Source organism: Polistes canadensis, unplaced genomic scaffold (assembly GCF_001313835.1).
Source record: "Polistes canadensis isolate GaletaPanama2010 unplaced genomic scaffold, ASM131383v1 scaffold_84, whole genome shotgun sequence".
NCBI lineage: Eukaryota > Metazoa > Arthropoda > Insecta > Hymenoptera > Vespidae > Polistes > Polistes canadensis.
The window spans coordinates 335,627-356,605 of NW_014569631.1; the positions used below are offsets into that span (position 1 = coordinate 335,627).

General features: G+C 27.4%; 3 protein-coding genes across 16 annotated transcripts in view; 1 reads left to right on the forward strand and 2 right to left on the reverse strand.

Annotated features, from left to right (window-relative positions):
- LOC106786832 (M-phase inducer phosphatase) overlaps window positions 1–3,724 on the forward strand; it is an 82,445-nt gene extending 78,721 nt beyond the window's left edge. For all 7 annotated transcript variants that reach the window (XM_014748652.1, XM_014748650.1, XM_014748649.1 and 4 more), the window contains one exon: window positions 1,575–3,724. In XM_014748652.1, coding sequence (XP_014604138.1) covers window positions 1,575–3,116 — 1,542 coding nt within the window. In that variant the 3' untranslated portion in view covers window positions 3,117–3,724. The remainder of the gene's footprint in view (window positions 1–1,574) is intronic.
- Window positions 3,725–6,830: 3,106 nt separating this feature from the next.
- On the reverse strand, window positions 6,831–9,640 carry LOC106786835 (adenylate kinase). The gene is made up of 4 exons (XM_014748659.1): window positions 9,340–9,640; window positions 9,015–9,251; window positions 8,033–8,200; window positions 6,831–7,934 (listed from the first exon to the last, which is right to left on the reverse strand). The coding sequence occupies exons 1-4, from the start codon at window positions 9,442–9,444 to the stop codon at window positions 7,695–7,697; spliced, it is 750 nt and encodes a 249-aa protein (XP_014604145.1). The 5' UTR covers window positions 9,445–9,640; the 3' UTR covers window positions 6,831–7,694.
- A 3,531-nt stretch (window positions 9,641–13,171) lies between these two features.
- The window catches only part of LOC106786828 (guanine nucleotide exchange factor DBS-like), a 13,828-nt gene continuing 6,020 nt past the window's right edge, over window positions 13,172–20,979 (reverse strand). For 3 of the 8 annotated variants that reach the window (XM_014748636.1, XM_014748637.1, XM_014748639.1), the window contains 16 exons: window positions 19,971–20,066; window positions 19,724–19,838; window positions 19,552–19,642; window positions 19,223–19,453; window positions 18,878–19,137; window positions 18,552–18,786; window positions 17,966–18,001; window positions 17,271–17,465; window positions 17,012–17,188; window positions 16,729–16,914; window positions 15,720–16,055; window positions 15,308–15,625; window positions 15,007–15,207; window positions 14,733–14,941; window positions 14,464–14,662; window positions 13,172–14,320 (listed from right to left, as the gene is read on the reverse strand). In XM_014748636.1, coding sequence (XP_014604122.1) covers window positions 14,093–14,320; window positions 14,464–14,662; window positions 14,733–14,941; window positions 15,007–15,207; window positions 15,308–15,625; window positions 15,720–16,055; window positions 16,729–16,914; window positions 17,012–17,188; window positions 17,271–17,465; window positions 17,966–18,001; window positions 18,552–18,786; window positions 18,878–19,137; window positions 19,223–19,453; window positions 19,552–19,642; window positions 19,724–19,838; window positions 19,971–20,066 — 3,113 coding nt within the window. In that variant the 3' untranslated portion in view covers window positions 13,172–14,092. The other 5 variants (XM_014748640.1, XM_014748641.1, XM_014748643.1 and 2 more) reach the window with 5 other exon arrangements.

Genomic DNA, 20,979 nt, shown 5'->3' on the forward strand with positions numbered 1-20,979 from the left:
TAAAATTGATTGAAAAAAAGATTATTTTTAGTCTTCTGTTATTTCATTTCTTTCGTATTTTATTACGGAAAGGTGTTTGATTATATGTCTTCTTGTTTGATTATCTTACAATTAGATATTTTCGATCTGCTAGATCTACTAAACTTGGAATATATTATTCTGAAATATCCTGTAGAACATATGCTTTGATAAACATACATTGACATAGTTTCAATTGGTCGTTAGCTTTTCAGATTTTCCATAATCGTATGCGCAACACCTTGCACTTTATCGACGGTTGTATCCACGATATACCGGACAATATATTTTTCTTTCTCGTTTTTAAATCAGCTTTAAATTTTTCATAGCGGAAGTGCGACACGACTTAAAAATAAAATAAAACATTTTTGTGTGTTAAAAATGAAATAATTTCATTCAAAACATTTCGATTTAAATACAATTAGAACGTTAAATATTTTCTGTAAAAGAAAATTTAACATTTAAAAATATTTATACTTGTTATTTGATTAATATTTCTTATTAAATATATGTGTAAATATATTTTCTAAAATAAATACAGTATATATGAGCATTTGTTTTGTTATTATGTTCGTACAATACCTATTGTTTAATTGGTCTGTTATAATTTTAATTCTTGATCAATAAGTTGATCAATATTCGTTGCATTTTGTTAGTATAATATTGTTTATTTGATTAGTATCATTTTACATACTAAAATATTTTAGATACTGATCATGTATTCAAAATACTATCAAACAATTATTTTTACAAATATTATAATTAGAATACTGATAAAAAACAGTATTTTTGAAGAATCTAAATAAATTTAAGAAACGAGCTTGTTTTTTATATATATATTTTTACATTTCTATAGTTCTATTTTTATTATTTTATTTGTATTACACAAAACCCACGTAATTACTAAAAACTTAAATATGTTCCATGTGTTTCATGTTTAATTTTTAATTTGTAATATATTGTATACCTTATAATGTTAAAATGCAAAAAATAAACCGCTACTACTAATAAAATAAAAATAAAATATTTCTGCATATTTTATTTGTTTTCCCTTAGTAAACCACAAGTTGATAACTTAATATTTATAAATTCGGTTGCCTAAAAAATGAAAATATATTTAATTATTAATCGAATACACAGGGTGTCCTATAATTGGTAGTACATAAACGAACAAAGAGTGATTCTACATGAAAAACTAATTCGAAAATGTAGAATACAAATTTGTTTATATAATTATTTGTTTTCGAGAAAAATAAGTTTGAAAATTTGTCAAATATACGTACATACAATTGACGCATTCATATTTTCTATTTATCTCCGTTAATGAATAAAATAAAATTATTATATGTGTAATTATTAATTCGGTACCTTTTAAATCAATTTAATATTTATTTATAAAATAATTATACGTCATATCGAACTTCTTAAAGAAAAAAAAATGGCGATTTGATGCAATGAATTGAATATCAAGGCACCAAATTATAATTTCTAAAAAAAAAGAAAATGAACATGATATGCTAGGCAAATATTGATTAGTATTATTGTTCTGATTACAGACGACTGTAAATAAAAAGTCACGTTTCCCATTGGAAGATTGCGACTCGAACAATCAGGATAAAGAATATGGAAGTACTAATTTACTCGAGAAAGATAACCGTACTGGTTTCCAATTTGCCGAACCTCTTGGAGTTGCACCAAGGCGTATGTCTGTTGATCAACGAAGTCCAATGCAATCTCCTATAAGATCATCACCTCATGGACTAGTGACGGATCCAATGATTTTTCGGAGTTTATCATCGGGTTACGAGAGTATGGACGATGATTTGAACGATCTAATGGATTTAGATGCACTGGATGAGGCAACCCATTTACCAAACGGTCTAACGAGTCTTCTCTCTGGTAGCATTGTTGGATCAGAAATAATGGAATATGCAATCATAACAACCCCAGAATATCCACGTACAAAAGTAAAACGTTCATTTCGTCGTTCGTTATCACTTCAAAACGACAGAACTAATCCACAATCATCGATATCGAAAGTACGTTCCTGTCTATTTCGTTCACCATCAACAACCTGTTCAACTCGTAAACTTTCTTTCGATGAAGATATACAATCCCGCACACCGTCGTATTCCAGTATCATGGATTCATCCTCAATCCAACCAACAAGATCTTGTAAAAGATCAGAACCACCAGCATCGCTTAGTCCTCGGTTAATGAAAAGGTCTAGAATATCGGTTGATTTTCAACACATACCGGAGAACGTAGAATTGGAAATATCATCGAATAAAAAGGCATCGTACGTAACGGATATCGAAACGAAACTAGTCAAAAAATCTCATAAATCTAATTTAAGCATAGAGGATATCACGGATGAAGTTGACTTTTGCAATGTCTCGATAAAAGAATCTTTTGATAATAAATTTGAGGATAGCCAAGCGCATGCCTTGATCAAATCAGCGATACATCGTAGTGTGACCGATGCCGATCTAACCGGTGATTTTAGTAAACCTTGCATTCTACCTCTTGCCGATGGTCGACACGATGATCTCAAATCTATCTCCGTGGATACCTTGGCTGCTCTGATGCGTGGAGATTTTAAACAATACATCGATTCCTTTGTAATCGTTGATTGTCGATATCCCTACGAATTCGATGGCGGACACATCGAAGGAGCTCTCAATCTTTACAACAAAGAATTAATTGAACAACATCTACTCGATCCTTTAACAAACGTCCCAGAAATTCAACCAAATTCAATCAAACGACGTATTCTCGTATTCCATTGTGAATTTTCTTGGGAACGTGGGCCGAACCTTTCACGTTTTTTACGAAACATCGATCGCCAACGTAATAAAGAACATTATCCTGCTCTTTATTATCCAGAAGTTTATCTTTTACACGGTGGTTATGAACAATTCTACAAAGAACAACGTAATCTTTGTGTTCCCCAAGGTTACAAACCAATGTCTGATCCAAATCACGAGGCCGATCTCAAACAATTTCGTGTTAAGAGCAAAAGTTGGCAGGGTGAAAAACCCGTAAGTAGGTTGAACAGTCTTGTGGTTAGGACGAATATCAAACGATTAGGTTTCTAAAACTTTTTTCTTTTCTTCTATTATCGTTTTGTTTTTTAATATTTTTTTTCTTTTTTTTCGAATCTCTTCTTCGTATTCTCTCGTCAAGTTTCCTTACTTGGATACGTTTAAAAGTGATAAACTAATTTTTGGTGATGTATTATTACAAAAAAAAACATTAACTAATCCTATAATTTAATTTAATTTCTTTTTATATATATGTTTCGGGATTGAACGCGCGAATTTGTTTTTTCTTCTTCTTCTTCTTTTTTTCTTCATACTATTTTTTCCTATCTTTACTCAAAATACAATCGCGCGTTCAAAGTGCAAAAGGAACAAGGATGCTCGGATCGAGTTATCCTTGTCCAAGAAATATGTGAGCTAGTGAACTTGTTTAGTGTCCGATTTGAGATTACATCTTAGTGACTTTTAGTGAAAATTTTCTTTTCCTTTTCCTTTATTTTTTATCCTTCTTTTTTTTTTTTATTTTAACTTTTTGTTTCTTTGTACATACCTATTACTTAATTTCGTTCTTCCATATGAATAAATTTAAAATCATACAAACGGTAGCCAACAAGACAGAAAAAGAAATTAAAAAAGAGAAAAGAACAACAAATCAATATACCTATATAAATACAAATGATCAATTAAAAAAACATTTTAGAGCGAAATAATTTATAATATTAGAAAATGAAATATCTCCGGTATATTATACTTTTTAAGATGCTTATCTTGAAAGAAAATATTGTTAATATGTAATATCGTAAGCTTCATCAATTGTAAGAAAACAAAATTTACGACAATTTATCTAAATTAGGAGAAGAACGTTCTTTTTGGATCATTCCTTCTCATTGGAAAAGAAAAGGCAAACAAAAACAAATCTAAGGAGAATTAATAAATCAAAGATGCAATAGCTCCGTTAGCCTGATCTATTTAAAAACGATCGGAGGAGCAGCGTGGAGCCATAAGAGAGTCTAACGCGTCGCAAATCTTTAATGCTTCCATTTAAAATAATTTTGGGCGAGCATCCCACTTGTACACTTAGACGCTCTACTCTCTTATGACTTTACGTGGTAAAAGTAGTCTTATTACTCCATCATCATTGTTTATTTTAAAGAAATAATTTTGCTGTAGATGTGCGAAAGAGAGAAAAAGTGTATGTATGTGTACGAGTATGAATATATGTATATGTATGCGTATGAGTATGTTTATGAGAAAGAAATAGAGAATATGTATATGTGTATAAGAGAAAGAGAGATAGAAAACAAATTAAAAAATTTAGTATTTTGTTATCGTCGTTGAGAACACTCAACAGACGATACCACCAAAGTATTTCCTACCTAGCTAATTCTCTAAGTTAATTACCTTTTCTTCTTTTGACGACATCTATTACGTTCAAAATGGCAGTGTATGCTTATGGAACATAAATGGATGACAAGAGTATTCCTAAATGTGCAAAGTTCCCAATGTTATAACGTAACTATTATTCAAAGTTAAATATACATTGTAAGCTAAACTATACATACACGATTTGATTTTATTTTATCAATGTACATCTGTTTAATTCTTAAACGATGTTTCCTTTTTTCTTTATGTTATTATTGTGTTTACGATGAAACAATGAAAAAAATATTACAATCTAATGTAAAGATAGTTGAAATGTACAGTTGGATACTAATTAATGCTGAGGAAATTACGAAACTCTTGGGATTAATAATACGGTTGGGATTTTTGTAAATAAATCTTATAAATAATTATTAATCAACACACATCTATATATATATATATATATATATATATAACTTTGATTTTCAACATAAATTCATATAACGAAATAAATTTAAATGACTATTTAGTAATTTACATTCTGCTAACATTAACATTACTTCAAAAGTGATCAAATATTTCTAATTTGTTGGCAATATTGAAACACCACAAATCAACAAAGATATTGTATTTCCTTTAGCTTTTTCTATAATTCTCTTTCAGATAATTCGAAAGGATACAAAACTACTAATAATTGAAAACTATTCTTTCTACTACCCTTAAAATCATGGGACCTGGTTTTTGTGCTGGAAATAATATTTCCACTAATTGGAATATTATTTAACATAGGAATATTATTTGTACATTATAATACCCCATTTATAGATAGGTGGATTGAAAAATTTTTAGCTTAACGCACGAGAAGTGTTGAAAAGGTTTTGAGTTTTATGGTTTTCCACACCGTATTATGGTCAAAACTTTTCAATCCTCCTCGTGTGAATTCATCAAATCGGTTGATAAATTTTGAGAAAGCATTACTAACTGCTTCCAAGAAATCAAACGATCAATTCAGATGACAAAAAAAACTGTCAGAATTGACAAATTACAACAAAATCTTGTTTCACCAATGCAAGTATTCACACATCTTTGGTAACCCGTGGAAAATTATTGGAACATGGTTGAGAAGCAATATCGCTATCCCTCATGTGATCCTGACCTTGCACCATTAGATTATCATTTATTTCAAAGTTTGCAAAATTCTTTAAATAATAAAACTTTCACTAATGGTAATGACTTGAAGTCGCTCTTAGTTCAATTTTTTGCTGATAAAGACCAAAAGTTTTATCAGCATGGAATCATGAAGTTACCAGAAAGATGGCAAAAAATTATCAAACAAAATGGAAAATATTATATATGATTAATTAAAGTTTATTATTTGTATAACAAAAATTTATTTTTATTTCACACTACAAAACCGAAATTATTTTCTTGCGAATACAATATTTTTATTACATATGTGTTATTACAATTAATAAATGATATTTAATACCTAAATGTTTATGGCAATGATTACAATGATTATGTTTTTCTTTCCTTGTATTATTGTTTTTTCTTGTTTCACTTATTGGATTAATTGATGCAATTCGTTCCGCCAATAAAGCAAATATCTGTGACGTAGTCACTTGAAATAAAAAGTAGGGCAGTGATCAACTATTTCAGCTACTTAGACCCACATTCTTTCTAAAGACAAATTCTTGAGCTCGATACAAGCCAGCTTGGTACAATTTATACATCCATAGTCCTAATCTTTAAATTGTTTATGAAAGCAACCCTAACGTAGCATCAATCAACCATGATCTATCAGAAATAAAAGGAAGTTACATTTCAATAACACTCCTAAATAGACATATTTCGAGCAAATTGATATTAATTTCTTTTTGCAAAATATGTAACATTGTAGTATACATAGAGGCAGTAACATTGTACTGAAGTACGTTGTAATTTACTTTCAATTGCGTAAAATAGATTTTGATCTATGATACATATTTTATGTATAATCTTTTGTATAATTACGCGTTTAGTATATATATATATATAGGCTTATTTCATTTTCCTAATTTTTTTTCTACGCGTGCATTATTAATTAATTTGTCTCTTATTACAATTAACATTAAAATAAATGTCAAACTACTATTACTAAAATAAATGCAACCAAAGATATGAATAGTAATATGATCATATATAGATGTTACCAAATGTGCGTATATAAAATGATCTTAATGATTCAAGTAGCATTACGTTTTTTATTGATATTACATTTTCATTCGTGGACAAAGTTTAATAGATAAATCCTATTTTTTTTATTGTTATAATACATATGTATGTATATTATTTTATGTTATGTTTACTATTTATATTATTATATATATTTTATTGATAAGAAATATATATATATAGAATAATTTTTCCTTTTTTTGTATATAATATATGCATATTTTTGTTGTTGAAATTATATACATATATATAGGTTTTAATAATATTAAATGATTCTAAAAGTTCGTGAAAATCGAACTTTTGCAATCACTCAATATATTGCTGTTGTATCTTTCACAAATCTTCAATATCAATGCGATATATTCAAAAGAATATTATACTTAAACGTTAATCTATGTGTGTATAAAGTAAATAAATAAAAATTCGAGTTACAAAAGATACTACAATTAAAGAAAAAAATAAAAGCATAAATATAAGACGTATATATCGTACTGTGTGATATTTCCTTCCTTAAATATATACATGTAAATTTAGTTTTATTCTAATATTTTTAACTACGTACTACATTTTTTTAGTAACCTTTATGTATCCTTAACTATATTTATCGATAAAAACATTATCTGTGCTTGTGACTTTAAAATCATAAATCCTATTTTGTAACATATTTTATAGTGCCTTATTTTATCATCGTTATCGTCATCATCATCAGTATCATTCTATTTCAATTATCTATGATATATTATTCTTACATATTTTTCTTTACATATTGCTATCAAGATTATTTTTAATGATATTATTTAATCGATATTTAATTAATACCCTACACAACATATACATAATATTCGTACCATCACAATACTAAAACTACTTCTAAACAAAGTAAATAAATATATTTAAAAAACCCCACTTATCCCAAAATTAATATCAATAATAAATTGATACCGCAATAAAAGTAAGTATATTATTAACTGCAAGGTACGTAATATTATTTGGAATATTATCTGTTCCCATTTGATGTTTATGTGTGTGTTGTGTGTGTATGTATAGAAATAAAGTAATCTATGAAAAGAATCTATAGAAAAAACCTTTTTTCTGATCTTGTTCGATAGCTCTCAAGAATATGCGATCAATATCTTCAAAAACTTTAGCACTTGATTGCGCCGCATTGATATAATAGTGAATACCTTGCAAAGCATAATAATCGACTAGTGGTTGCGTTTGAGTATGATAAACGGCTAATCGTTTCGTTAAAGCTTCTGCATTATCATCCGATCTTTTAACTAAAGGTTCACCGGTTTCCTGTTAATAAATAAATTATTATTATTTTATATTTGGATTCATTAAGTGATATAAATGACATATGTATTATTAATATTCGAATAAATCAAATGACTTACATCATCCGTCATAGGTTTTTTTGGCGGAGCAAATTCTTCGTGATACGATCTACCGCTCGCAGTATGTATTAAACGTCCTGTGATTCTTTTTATCAATAATTTGTCATCGATTCCAAATTCAACTACAGCGTCGAGTTTAGTTTTCCTCTTTTTTAGCATAGTATCTAACTACATAAATCCAATAATTATTACATATATATACGTACGAGTGTAATTAGCAAATTAAATAGATTAAATCTACTTTTAATCTTTTTAATATTACTGGTGACCATAGTCACCAAAAGTTTAATGCTTGCTGCTGTGCACTACCACTGACTGCAGGCACTCAATATTCTTATGCTAGCAGTGTCCTACTTGTGACTATAGTAACTCATTAATATTTTGCTTTGATTTTTAATTTTTAAAATCTGAATAAACAACTTATACAAGGTGATAAAAAAATAATTTTTATTATAAATAATTTAAGAGATAAAATATGACTATATTAGGATTAATATGATTATTTTTTACCCTATATGTGTTCTGAAAAACTATACGCAAAAAGCATACATGCTATTTCCATATTAAAATAATGAACGAACATAACTAAGAGTACGGAAGTAAAGCTTATTAAACTGAATGAATAGAGAAAATTTATACCATGCTTGTGTCAAAATAATCTCTATTGACATTGGTACATAATAATCTTATTTAAAACCTTAAACTTATATTTGTTTGTATCGAAAATAAAATGATCACGAAAATGAAGAAACCTAAATATATAAAAGTTGATATTGCAGAGTAACATTTAATTTTATGACCTATATCAATAGAATTTTTACTACTCTCCGTGTGCTTACTATAGCAAGTAATATATGTTCTTTATGTACTGAACTATATTTTTTAGTCACCTTGCATATATTTTCGATAATTTAAAAAAAAACAAAATTATATTATTTAATATAAATTAATAATAGAGAGAGTTTTTCTTATTGAAATTTACCTTCTCAGCTTGTGGAACACTCCTTGGAAAGCCATCCAAAAGAAAACCACGCTTACATTCGGGCTTATCCAAATTAGAATCGATCATACTAACTACAAGATCATCGCTAACTAATTTCCCTTCGTCTACAATCTTTTTAACTTCTTTACCAAGAGCAGTGCCAGAATTTATCTCCGCTCTTAACATGTCTCCCGTAGAGAGATGACAAACACAATATCTTTCTTTAAATAAAGGAGCCTGTAAAAAAAAAACGTAAAATATTATTACTGTATTCGTTGTTATCCCATAAAATGAAAAAAAAAATAAATTCAATAATAATTTTTACCTGTGTTCCTTTTCCGCTACCAGGTGGTCCTAATAAAATAGCATTAATACCTCTAGAAGGTATTAAAATATTTTCTTTTGTTACTTCTTTTGTTTTAGGCGTCATTTTTGTATATATTTATTGTTAAGATTTATGATTAAATGATGGAACTATAAAAAATATTTAATATATTAATACATAAAACCTCTTTAAGACCAGATGTTAACGTGTCTGTATGAATTCGGTCATGGGACGTATGTAACAAATGTATGGAAGAACAATCAGAGACGATCGTGCCACAAGGTCTCCCTCTTTAATTTACTATGTCGTAAGTACTTAAAGTGAATTGATCTTCGACCTATCAGCTTTAACTTTGCTGGTTACCGCCAATTTTAGAAATTACAAATGGTGACGAACATTCTAACGTATTTCAAATTTGAAAAATAATATTAAATACAACTAATATTTATTTTTTTATAATGCAATAAATATCATGCTACAATAAACCATTTTATATTATTTTTTATATAGTTTCTAATTAATTTTGAAGGAATTAAAAAATCTAACCTAACTTCGCGTAACTTATTTGACATGCAATTTAGATTATATAAGATTTTAATTTTATACAAACCTATGTTTGTTCTCATGACCTTTTGTTACGTGTGTAAAAATATTATAATAGATCAAAATATATAGATTTTGAAAAATGTTGTTAGATGATTACGTATTGATTTAAAAAAGATCGCACAAATTTCAATGCATATAAATTTATCATACACAATAATTTAATTTATTATTTTAAAATTATCTGATCTTTCTCACATAAAAACAAACATAATTACTAAAAAAAAAGAAAAAACTTTATGCAAACAAATGATAAAGATATATTATTATTATTATTATTATTATATACCTGCTCTCACTTATATTTGTTTAAAAATATACATAGGAAGTATGAAAATAAATGTAATATCATTTGCATTTTATTACATTAAATTCTGTAATATGTTTTCCTTTTTTTTTTTATCTTAGAATGAAGTTTTTCGTTAAGCAATGTACAATTTATATATTGAGAACGTATCAATGATTATAAAAAATATCAGTCTAAAACATAATAGCAAATTTTGTTTAACGTCGTCATAATAAATTTGATTTTTCCTCAACATCTTTGAGAATCAAAATTCTATTACTGCAAGAGAAAAAAAGTATACCTTAAATATAAAGTATTAATCATCGTGATATACATAAATAATATTTCATAATACTCCAGAAAAATATATGGCTATTTATTGTTACCAGACTATAGGATAAAATCCAGAATTTTGTTCCCCAAAGTAAGATCCCATATATAATTAGTTTTCTTATAATTGTTCTTAAAGTATATGAATTGAGAAATCTGTTTATGTCAATATATATATATATTATACATAATAGCATTTTACAGCAAATAGAAGCAATTTCAGCATCCAAATTATGTGTAAAAATATAATTTATTCCTCTTTATCATCGAAGGAACAACAAAAGGAACCCTTTAGTAAAAAGCAGTTGATATCTTTAAACAACAACAAGAGTTTATCCGTCTACGTACATTCTGAATGTTTGCAGATCTTAACTCTTATTATAGTTTTTTAATAAAATAATTTGCCTACATCAAGAATTTGTATGCAAGAATCTGCTTATATTTGCAAGTGTATTTAGGGAAGTTTGGCGATATTGTAATATTATTATTGTATGAATTGTTATCATGTTCACAAAATGTTTTCAAAGTTGAATAATATCATTTAACAATGGACAAGATTATTGTCTATATATGTATAATCGCTACAAAATCTTTTTTTTTAATGGTTTGAATTACTTTTTCTACTTATGATATATTTCAGCTTCTTTTTATTCTTTTTTATTTTTCTAACTAAAATATAAATAAAAGATCATATCGCAAAGATTATATGAACATATTTAGATACTACAATTAACATATTGAACATCAGCGCTTGTATTGCTTGTCTACGACTAAACAGATACTGACCTCTACATACATTTTTTCAGATTGACTGTTGATCTGATTTTTTACAGACCTTTGTCTGTGTTTTCTTAGAAATTAATCAAATGGAGAAAAAAATAAACGATAACAAATACAACATATCAATGCATAAAATGTGCTTACTTAGAATAAAAAAAGAGGAATCCTGCAATAATGCGGGGCTGGCGTTCAATGTGTTAGAATTATTTTTTTTCCTTTTAACAAACAGCGCAAACATAAAAAATCTTTTTTCACATAAAGCTGTATTATGCAGGTAAACTTATTGTGTGTTACCTATGTTAAATAAAAATCTTTGCTAAATCGTTGGGCTTATGTGTATATATATTACTCTAAATATTAAAAGTTTTTTTGTCTCCTATTGTAAACTTAGACTTTGATAATATCATGCTTTTTTATTCAACTATAATTTACTTATTTTAATTACTTTTAAACAAACGTTAATAACAAAAAACAAATAATATATACATATGTATATATAATTAAATAGATTTAGTTTATCTGACCAAAATTTTAGAATTAGTATGAGGACGGCGTGAAAATGGATAAAAATATATTTAAACTACAAATTTCTATTGCATTTGAACTCTTTGACATATTAAATAGCAAATATATAATCGAGATAATAATAATAATAATCGTAAAACTATATAAATTACATAAATTTGATAATATTGCTATAGTTTGCTTTTCTACTTTCTCGTAGATTGCAAAAATAAATAATTCAATATTTAATAAATATATGTGTGTCTAATAATTATTACATTTGGAACCCTGTATTTAGTATTAAAAATTTAATTTAAATCAAACTTATCAATTAATCATTTTATAGATAATACCATTCATTTAATGCACATAGTTCCTGCATAGTACTTAGTGAAAGAAAGCAGATAGACGCTTTTATGAAGTTTTTAAGTTCCATTCCGTTAATCTATGTTCATACAAACTCTGAGTACAAATTATATGTACACACATGTTTTAGTTTTTATTTTTTATTATTATTATTATTATTATTATTATTATTATTATTATTATTATTGTTATTATTATTATTATGAATTTATTTGTGGATTACGCATTTAGCTAAAATTGAGACTGACTGTTTGATACCTAAAAAAAAAATTATTATGTATCTTTAAGTTAAGATTAAAAATATTATCATAGTCAATTATGTTTTTTATTCCTCTCAAATATTGCATGATACTTGGTGTTAACATTTTATCATCTAGAAGAATTGTGTGTATATCTCACAATTATTTTTATTTCGTTTCGCATTTTAAATTTAACATTTTATTAGCCAAATTTTTGTATTTTTGTTTTGTTTTACTCACGATCGTTAAAAATGTTTAGTTATTTGGTCATAATGACTCATTAACAATATTATGTAATATCCTAAAAATGGCAATATTATATATATGTATATAACTAAATACTTCTGCATGTGTGTAAAATAAATAATCACAGAAGCATGAAAACTAACATTGTATGTATCACACATTTTACCTTTCAAGGCAAAGTGACCATTTAATTTTTTTATTACGATAGTATGCAAATATTCTATCATTTATATATATTCATATATTTATCGCATAAGAATACTTAAAAAATATATAATCTAAATTGTACTATATTGCTTTATAGAAAGAAGAAACTAGATAATCATTCTAATTTAAAGGTACAAATTCGTAAACTTTGACGAATATCGTGAAAAAGCGTAGAAGAAAAATATATTTGCATTTATCCTCCAATTACATGCACTTCTTTTTTTTTCTCTTTCAAATAAAATAACATTCACATACTAATGCTCTATATATATATAATAATAATAATATAATATAATATATTAAAAACAATAATACTCCTATGTAATGATAATAACTTTGGAATATTTGCATATAACCGATTTAACTTATTGTACAGGTCACATGTTAAAACTACTATTTGCAAACGTTGTTTACTTATAGTTCATTTGATAAAATGTTAAATAACACTGCCAGGATGGTATTCATATATAAATCAGCGCAGCTTCATTTTCGTCATCTCTATTATTCGTCCTTTGCTTATAATGTGCAATACAGAATTTAAATCTGCATGTTAATTATTATACAAACGCGTTTAGTTTTATTCTAAATATACATATGTACGTGTACATATTTTGGGAAATTCATCACCGAGCAATTTTTTTTGTACAATACTATATTAATAATAAATGTCTTTCTCTACCTTTCACATAGATATATATATCTTGTAGTAGGTACATTTTTGTATTTAATATAAGCGCTATTTATCATCAAGAAACATTGCAAATATTTTAATGCAATGCAATTATCAAATTCATTGTTCTCTCTTTCTCTCTCACTTTTATACATTCTTACATTAATTGGGTATAATAAATTATTTCCTCATCTTTCATCGGTAATTAAAATCCAACAAATCCTGTTCACACTTCAATATTTCATTTCATGCCAGATATCGGACATGTTTAAAAAGTGAAGTAAATATTATCCAAATGCATCTTATTCATCAATACTGTACCAGAAAAGTGTAAGTCCATATACAAACCATTAGCTGAAATCTATATAGAAGAAAGTTTCATTTAATTTTCTTTGTATATTCATCTTGAAAAAAGTTTCAAAATACCGTATTTAACAGTAATTCTCAACAATTGATATTTCTCAACAGTGTAATGATTAATTATTTAACACATTAGTTAATCTAATGTGTTAATCGCCTATTTCATATAGTCTCTTGACTATTAACCGATTGTGAACTGCGTGATGTTTTACGATTCATTGGTTCCAGATAAGCTGCTGGTGCCCATCCTTCAAGACCTGTCCCTATGAGTTTAACAAACCACCAACCTGCGCAACCAACTTTCAGTAGTTCTAAATTGTCACCTTCATGCATAGTGACTTCAGATTGCCCAACAGCGCAATAATCTGCTAATGCTACATATCTTCCACCCTAATGGCAAATAAATATTTTCTATCATATATATGTATTATACATAAATATATATATGTATAAATATATATTATGTATAATAAATGTATTTTCCTTTTTAAAGCTACTATTATATTCCATTAACTTGGAAATAATAAACTTACAGGTGCCGAACCAGGACTATCACCGAAAGCATCTTCATCGTCAGTATTACTATTTTCTGAACTCCAAGCAACATCGTCTTCCGTTGATTGAGACACATCGGTTATGTGTGATATGACGCTATTGCCATCCACTGAAAGTGTGCGTAAAGATCCAGAAATACTACTTTGAGCTTCCCACGAGATCGTTTGACGTAAAGGTCTGCAATAAAAAGAAAATAAAGAAATAAATCAATTCGATAAGAATGGAAATTATTTTATTAAATTTATACTTGTGATTAGATTTGCCAAACGCCGAGTTTTGTTTCCCTTTAAGTTCAGCTAATTGAGACATTAAAACACCTTTGATTTGTTTTACCCAAGATTGTTTGACGTCTATACTAGGTGCTTGTATTGTATGAACTTCGGCTCTACCTTGGAGCCAAATTTCAAATCGTCTTGCATCACCTTTTACTGATTCTGTTAAACCAATCTGAGACATCTACATCAAAAGTTTACGATTATACACTCTTTAAAATATAAAAGATCAAAATTATACGGTCGTACCTTTAAGTATCTTTTGAAATGATACGTAGCTTTATTGTGTGCTTGAGGCTTACTATGCTTACAGAATATAAGCGCTTTTTCATACAGGAAAATATGTCGTTGTGATGGTTTTAATCTTAAAAGATTAAGTTCACGTTTACTGCTGCTCCAAACACTAAATGAACCTTGTAATAAAAGTTCACCCTGTGCACTTAAATCACCCTGAAAATAAAATAAAATAAAAAGTAAATAAGAAGTAAAAATTATAAAAAATTAAAATACTAATTAAAACTTCAAATTTAACATGTAAGCCTTTACTTACACCAAAACCAGTGATAGCAGTTTGATGCATGCTATCGTTAACACATTTCAATACGACCAGCATACAATCAATGGCTTCTTGCAATTCTGTGCAACACGATGGCTCATCGCTATACTTTAATAAATCTTTTAATAATAGTTGATACTTAGTAATTCTTTGAACAGGTTTTAGAAGATAAGCTGCAAGCGGAAGTTTGTGACCGAGTCTTTGTTGACATGCTGCTAAAAATTGTGGTTCGTTTTGTATCTGTTCTCGTAATTTTTCTGATCTTGGAATATTTTGACAGTAATAACTATACAGCCTGAAGAATGCCTCTCTCTAAAAAAATTGTACAAACAATTTTATAATGTTATTTAATATTTTAATTTTTAATCGACTTAACAATAATGATTATTATCAAACATATTCATACCCTTTGAACAAAACAAAGAGCAACAAGTTCAGTATTTGAAATACAATTTTCCAAATCCCTTAGAAATGTTTCTCCATGAAAAATGTAAATTTCCTCTAAGTTTCCAAACAACACTTCAGCTTTGCCAACGAGTGCTGTTGGTATTAAATGAGCCATTGATTCATTTGTTAACTCTATTTTATAACCCTTAATAATAGAGCCTAATTCGGCAACATAAATTCGTTCGGTATCAACAAGTTCTGCTAAAACATGGCCGCATTTTAAACGTAAAGCTTCTATATCTCGTGGTTCGCTTTCTGGTGATGAAGATTCTCCTTCTATAGGACTCATTTCCATCTTTCATATATAAAAATAAATGATCATATTAAAAATGTAAACATATTTTAACTTGTTACGAGCGCCCACAATAATGGGCGACTACGCAACATGTGTGTACAAGCACCTTGTTTTGAAATTTACCATTCTTAATTATATTACTAAGAATTATAATTTGACATATTAACCCTTTTGTTACGAGGGTCCACTATAGTTCGCATCCACGCGACTGTTTTTTATTTAAATTTATTTTGATGATACTTTTCCAGTATTTCCCTAATTAATTGCAATTGAAACTTTGCCGTAAATATGGGTTTTCTTATTTTATGTTTATAAAGGCAATAAGCATTACACATGCATATATTTAACAAATGTAAGTAAATTTGGATAATTTTTTTTTCCATGCCTGAATACTATTGTAAACACTGCTGTATGCATAAAATGTAATTATTTTTATGTTTCTCATATAATACGACGAAACAATTGTTATGTAAACTTAAAAAATGTACATACAAGAGAATGTCAATGTAACTTTGAAAGACGTAAGTGCGAATATAAGAAGAATACTGACGTGCAATGTGCACACTTTTTGACACGGTGCCCCAATCAGTAGCATTACTCCGATGGAGCGGACTGCCATAACGAAAGGATTAATTAATGTTCCTAAAATATTTGAAAAAATGTATTCAAATACCTTTGGCATTGTATTAGCTTTCTTCAAGATTCTACCAGGTTTTACAATTTGAGGCAGTGGTTGCAATGGCTTTACTGGTTCTGGTGTTACAGGTTGAACTGGTTTTGCTGGTTTAATTAATTGTTGCTTCAGTGCCATAATTCTTTTATCGCACATCATAGATACATCTTCTATTCTTTGTAAAACCTTATGCAATGATTATGAACTTCAATAGAAGTGTTTCCTTTTGTTTAAATGTAGATAAAACGAATCGTAAGAAAAAATTATAAAAACAAATTCAAACCTGAGTAATAAGTGCCTTGGTTTCTGGCATGATTGAATCTTGAAAAATACATCTAGGATGATGAAATTCTTCTGCAGCTTCTATTAATTGTTGCAGTTCTTGAAGAGCTTGGTCTGGAGACGTAGTGCTATTTTGTGATGCAAGTAATTCTATACCACGCGTGCACCAAGTATTAGCCTAAATACAAATAAAATACAAAATATGATCGATCGATCTATCAAATAATTAAAAGAATGATTTTAAATAAACAGTGTACTACCTTATCTATACGCTCCATGAGTTCTCTACATTTTGTTAACATATGTAATCGCCTTTCTAATCGTTGACTAAGGATAGTACAAATCCTCTGAAGTTCCACGCATTTTGGTTCAACGACATCCGCAGGACACTGATGTCTTCCAGATAACAATTGTTGACCTGCAGATATCACTTCCTCAGCACGATCTATGTCTCCCTATAAGTATATATAATTATACTTATATGCAACTTAAATTATTAAGACAATAAAACTCTACAAGCAATCATATTTTTGGAAATTTCTTTTTTTTTAAATCTAATAAAATCTTTTTATAAAGAAATAGACTATTATATATATGTATGTATATACGTGCAGTGCATAGTGAAAAATAACAGTACTCATTCTCAAAATATATCATGCCAATATACGGCATGAATCAAATCTCTATACTTCTTTTTCTTGTTTTCCTTTTTCTTTTTTTTACAATATAAAAAACATAAGTATATTATATAACAATATATATATTAAAAGATAGAGATTTAATTCATTAAAACCAGCAAATACTTGACAAAATAAAAAGATAGATTCAATTTAGATTCAAGTATATACCAATAGACAGAAAATTTAGAAATGTAGATACTAAATTACAGATAGAAATATTTTAAAATGTAAATTCTATCACAGAATACATGTATTTTGTTAAGTGGATTGCTTACCAAGACCCAAATCCACATGGTATGCAACAAATAGGACTATCGACAAAATGAGGAAAGCGGTGCAGAGTAACATTTTGTGCATGATGTGCATTATATATGTTACTGCTTGTGAAAATATCCAAACCAGAATTCTTTATATTTCTACACATTTAAAGGAAAATAAATATTTATATTATATTAACTTTAATTTTTAATTTTTTTTTTGGAATAAAAAAGATTATACTGGTTTGGATCGCTCAGTGCTTTTTGTGCAACATTTACGATTTTAAATGTACAGCTATTAATGTAATTATTATTTTTGTTCTTTTTTAAATTAACTTTCCTATGACTTTATATTTAACACTTATGTGTGTTCAATTTAGAGATATCTCTTTCATACATATGTAAATATACATATATATGTATGATGTAATATACACACACGAGACATTAAAAGTGACAAATTTTCAAATGGTATTATGTTTACCATAAATTTTATTCAAGTTGATAGCCTCCTCAGTGTAGCTGTTTTATTCAATATTTGACTTATATATTTTTCAAATAAAGCAGTTAATAACGCACAATAAACTATAATTAACATACACACCCTGCATATTCTTTGAAATGCTGACGTATCACAGAGTAATTGTTCAACTCTTGCTTGAGTCTCTCCAACTTCGGTCATTTCTTCTACAGTTTTTAAATGTTGATCTAACGTTGCTTGCAGCTCTCTGAAGTCTTGTTCGAACTGTCTCAAAGCAAGACAGTGTCTCAAACGTGAACTGTGATGCGACCAAAATAGGTCAAACGTACGTTCGGTTTCTTCTAGTTGCACAAGTAATCTATGTAGAGAACAAAAAAGGAATCTCGTATAGATTTATTTTTAATACTATAATAGAAGTAAGAATTCTTTTTGAAATTTATTATTATTACCTTTCTACCGCTGCAACATTTCCTAATCTATCCGGTGTACTTTTGCCAGTTAATTGTCGTACGCTATCTAAAAGAGCCTCGCCATGTCTAGCAGCACTAAGTATTTCTTCTTTCAATTCATTATATTCTGCTTGCTGTTGAGATAATAAAGTTGTAGTAGCAATCGTATTATTTGGAAATTCTATTTCAGCTAAACGTTGAGTAAAAGAATCCAATGCAAGTGATACATCTTGTGTCATAGATGAAAATTTTTCTAAACTCTATAAATTATAAAATACAAAGACGATTATTAGAAATATATTTTTATAATAATTAGATATTAAATATTCTAAAATATATATTTACAATTCTATTTTGTATCCAAGTATGATGACAATATGGTAGATTTCCACCTAGTTGTTCAGTAAGTTGATCTTTATCTACAATCTCATAGAGTTCGGTAACATTCGCTAAAAATATAACTCGAAATTTGAAATCTTCTCTGAACAATTTATTTGACACTTCTGATATAGCTTTTTGTAAAAAACCAGCTGGTCGCAAAACATACGCTACGTGTACCAATCCAGGAAAAAATCCCTTATGTACAAAAAATAAAAAACAATGAAATATTTAATCAACGGAGACAGTAAAAAAAATTTATTTAAATAAAACAATAATAACAAATTAATACCTACAGAAATTTTCAACAGGACTGTTTTGACTGAATTCCACTTATCATTTCTTCTATCAATAATTAGGTGAAATCCAAGATCAGCTTCTTGTAAACTGAAAAATATTTGTTTTATTATATACTCAAAAATAATTGTGTTTCTTTTTTTTTTATAATTATATAAAATTGATTCTTACGTTGGCACCGAAGTGAGATATAGCATGAGACGCTGATAATCCAAATCAGTCAAATTATGGAAGCTACCATTATCAGGAAAAGTAATTATTGGACATCCTTCTCTTGTCTTACCTCCTATATATGCACAGAAAGAAAGACAAAATTAAATAAATACAGAAAATAAATAAATAAAATATTAATATTAAAGTTTTGATTATTGATCACACAATTATGAATATATTAAATGAAAAGTTAGTTTTTATTTACCAGCAATTATAGCATATTGTGGTTGAAGAAGATCTGCAACATCTTGAACTGCAAGATCCCCGTTTTCTATTTCACCGGTCATACTCTCGACATCTTCTACAAAAATAATACAAATAATTTAATATATAGTTTAACAATTTTTTAAGATTTCATTTTAAAGTATTACGAAAATATATATAAACATTATATTTAAAATTATAATTATTTCATTAGGGCACTGCACACAGTTTAGTTTAACTATTAGAAAAGCCAATCTAATTATTTAACAGTGTTTTATTTAAAAAAAAAAAAATTTATAATAATTATTGTAATATACAAATATATTACAAACAGAATTAAATGTAAATACATGCGTATGTAATTTCACTATAATAATGTGTTTTAATAACATTTACTGATAGTAGTATGCACTTCTTCACTATGAACTGTACACCAAAACTGTGAGAATAGTATCTGATCCTAGATTGCACTCATATGACCTTGCAGAACCCAACCAGTTGAAATAGTTCCCTGTTGTACCTACAATATTGCTAATATAACTGTAAAATAAGAGGCTCTCAAACGTGATGCATTTTATTCATTTAATGTCTGTTAATATTTAAGATATATGTATATATCTTATAAATAATTATTGTATGATCTTTAATAATCTTTTTATCATTGCAATTTATAATTAATCTATATAAATAAGATAAAATAAAATAACAATCCAAATATGTTTAAATATTTTTCATTATAACATGTTATTTTATTGTAAATGATTTCTTTTGCGTTAAATAGTTCGATAGTAAAATTTAATTATATAAATTATATTTTTATTATTAATGTTCTTCAGATTCTTAAATTGAGAAACACTGAGCTGCTAGATGAGAATTTATTTCTTGAATCTGAAATGAGAAATATTTCGAATTTTTATGTTCCTTCTTGCATATAAATTATCTAGGGACATATATTTTTATATATTAAAAAATATTTACCACAATTTTACTTTATATTTTAAAGAATATAT

What these genes read in the sequence shown, in the direction of transcription:
- LOC106786835 (XM_014748659.1), bottom strand. Translation starts at nt 9,444, where the DNA reads ATGACGCCTAAAACAAAAGAAGTAACAAAAGAAAATATTTTAATACCT. An exon ending in GTAGCGGAAAAGGAACACAG is followed by an intron (nt 9,252 to 9,339) that starts GTAAAAATTATT and finishes TTTTTTTTACAG; the next exon opens with GCTCCTTTATTTAAAGAAAG. An exon ending in AAAAACCTATGACGGATGAT is followed by an intron (nt 7,935 to 8,032) that starts GTAAGTCATTTG and finishes ATTTATTAACAG; the next exon opens with GAAACCGGTGAACCTTTAGT.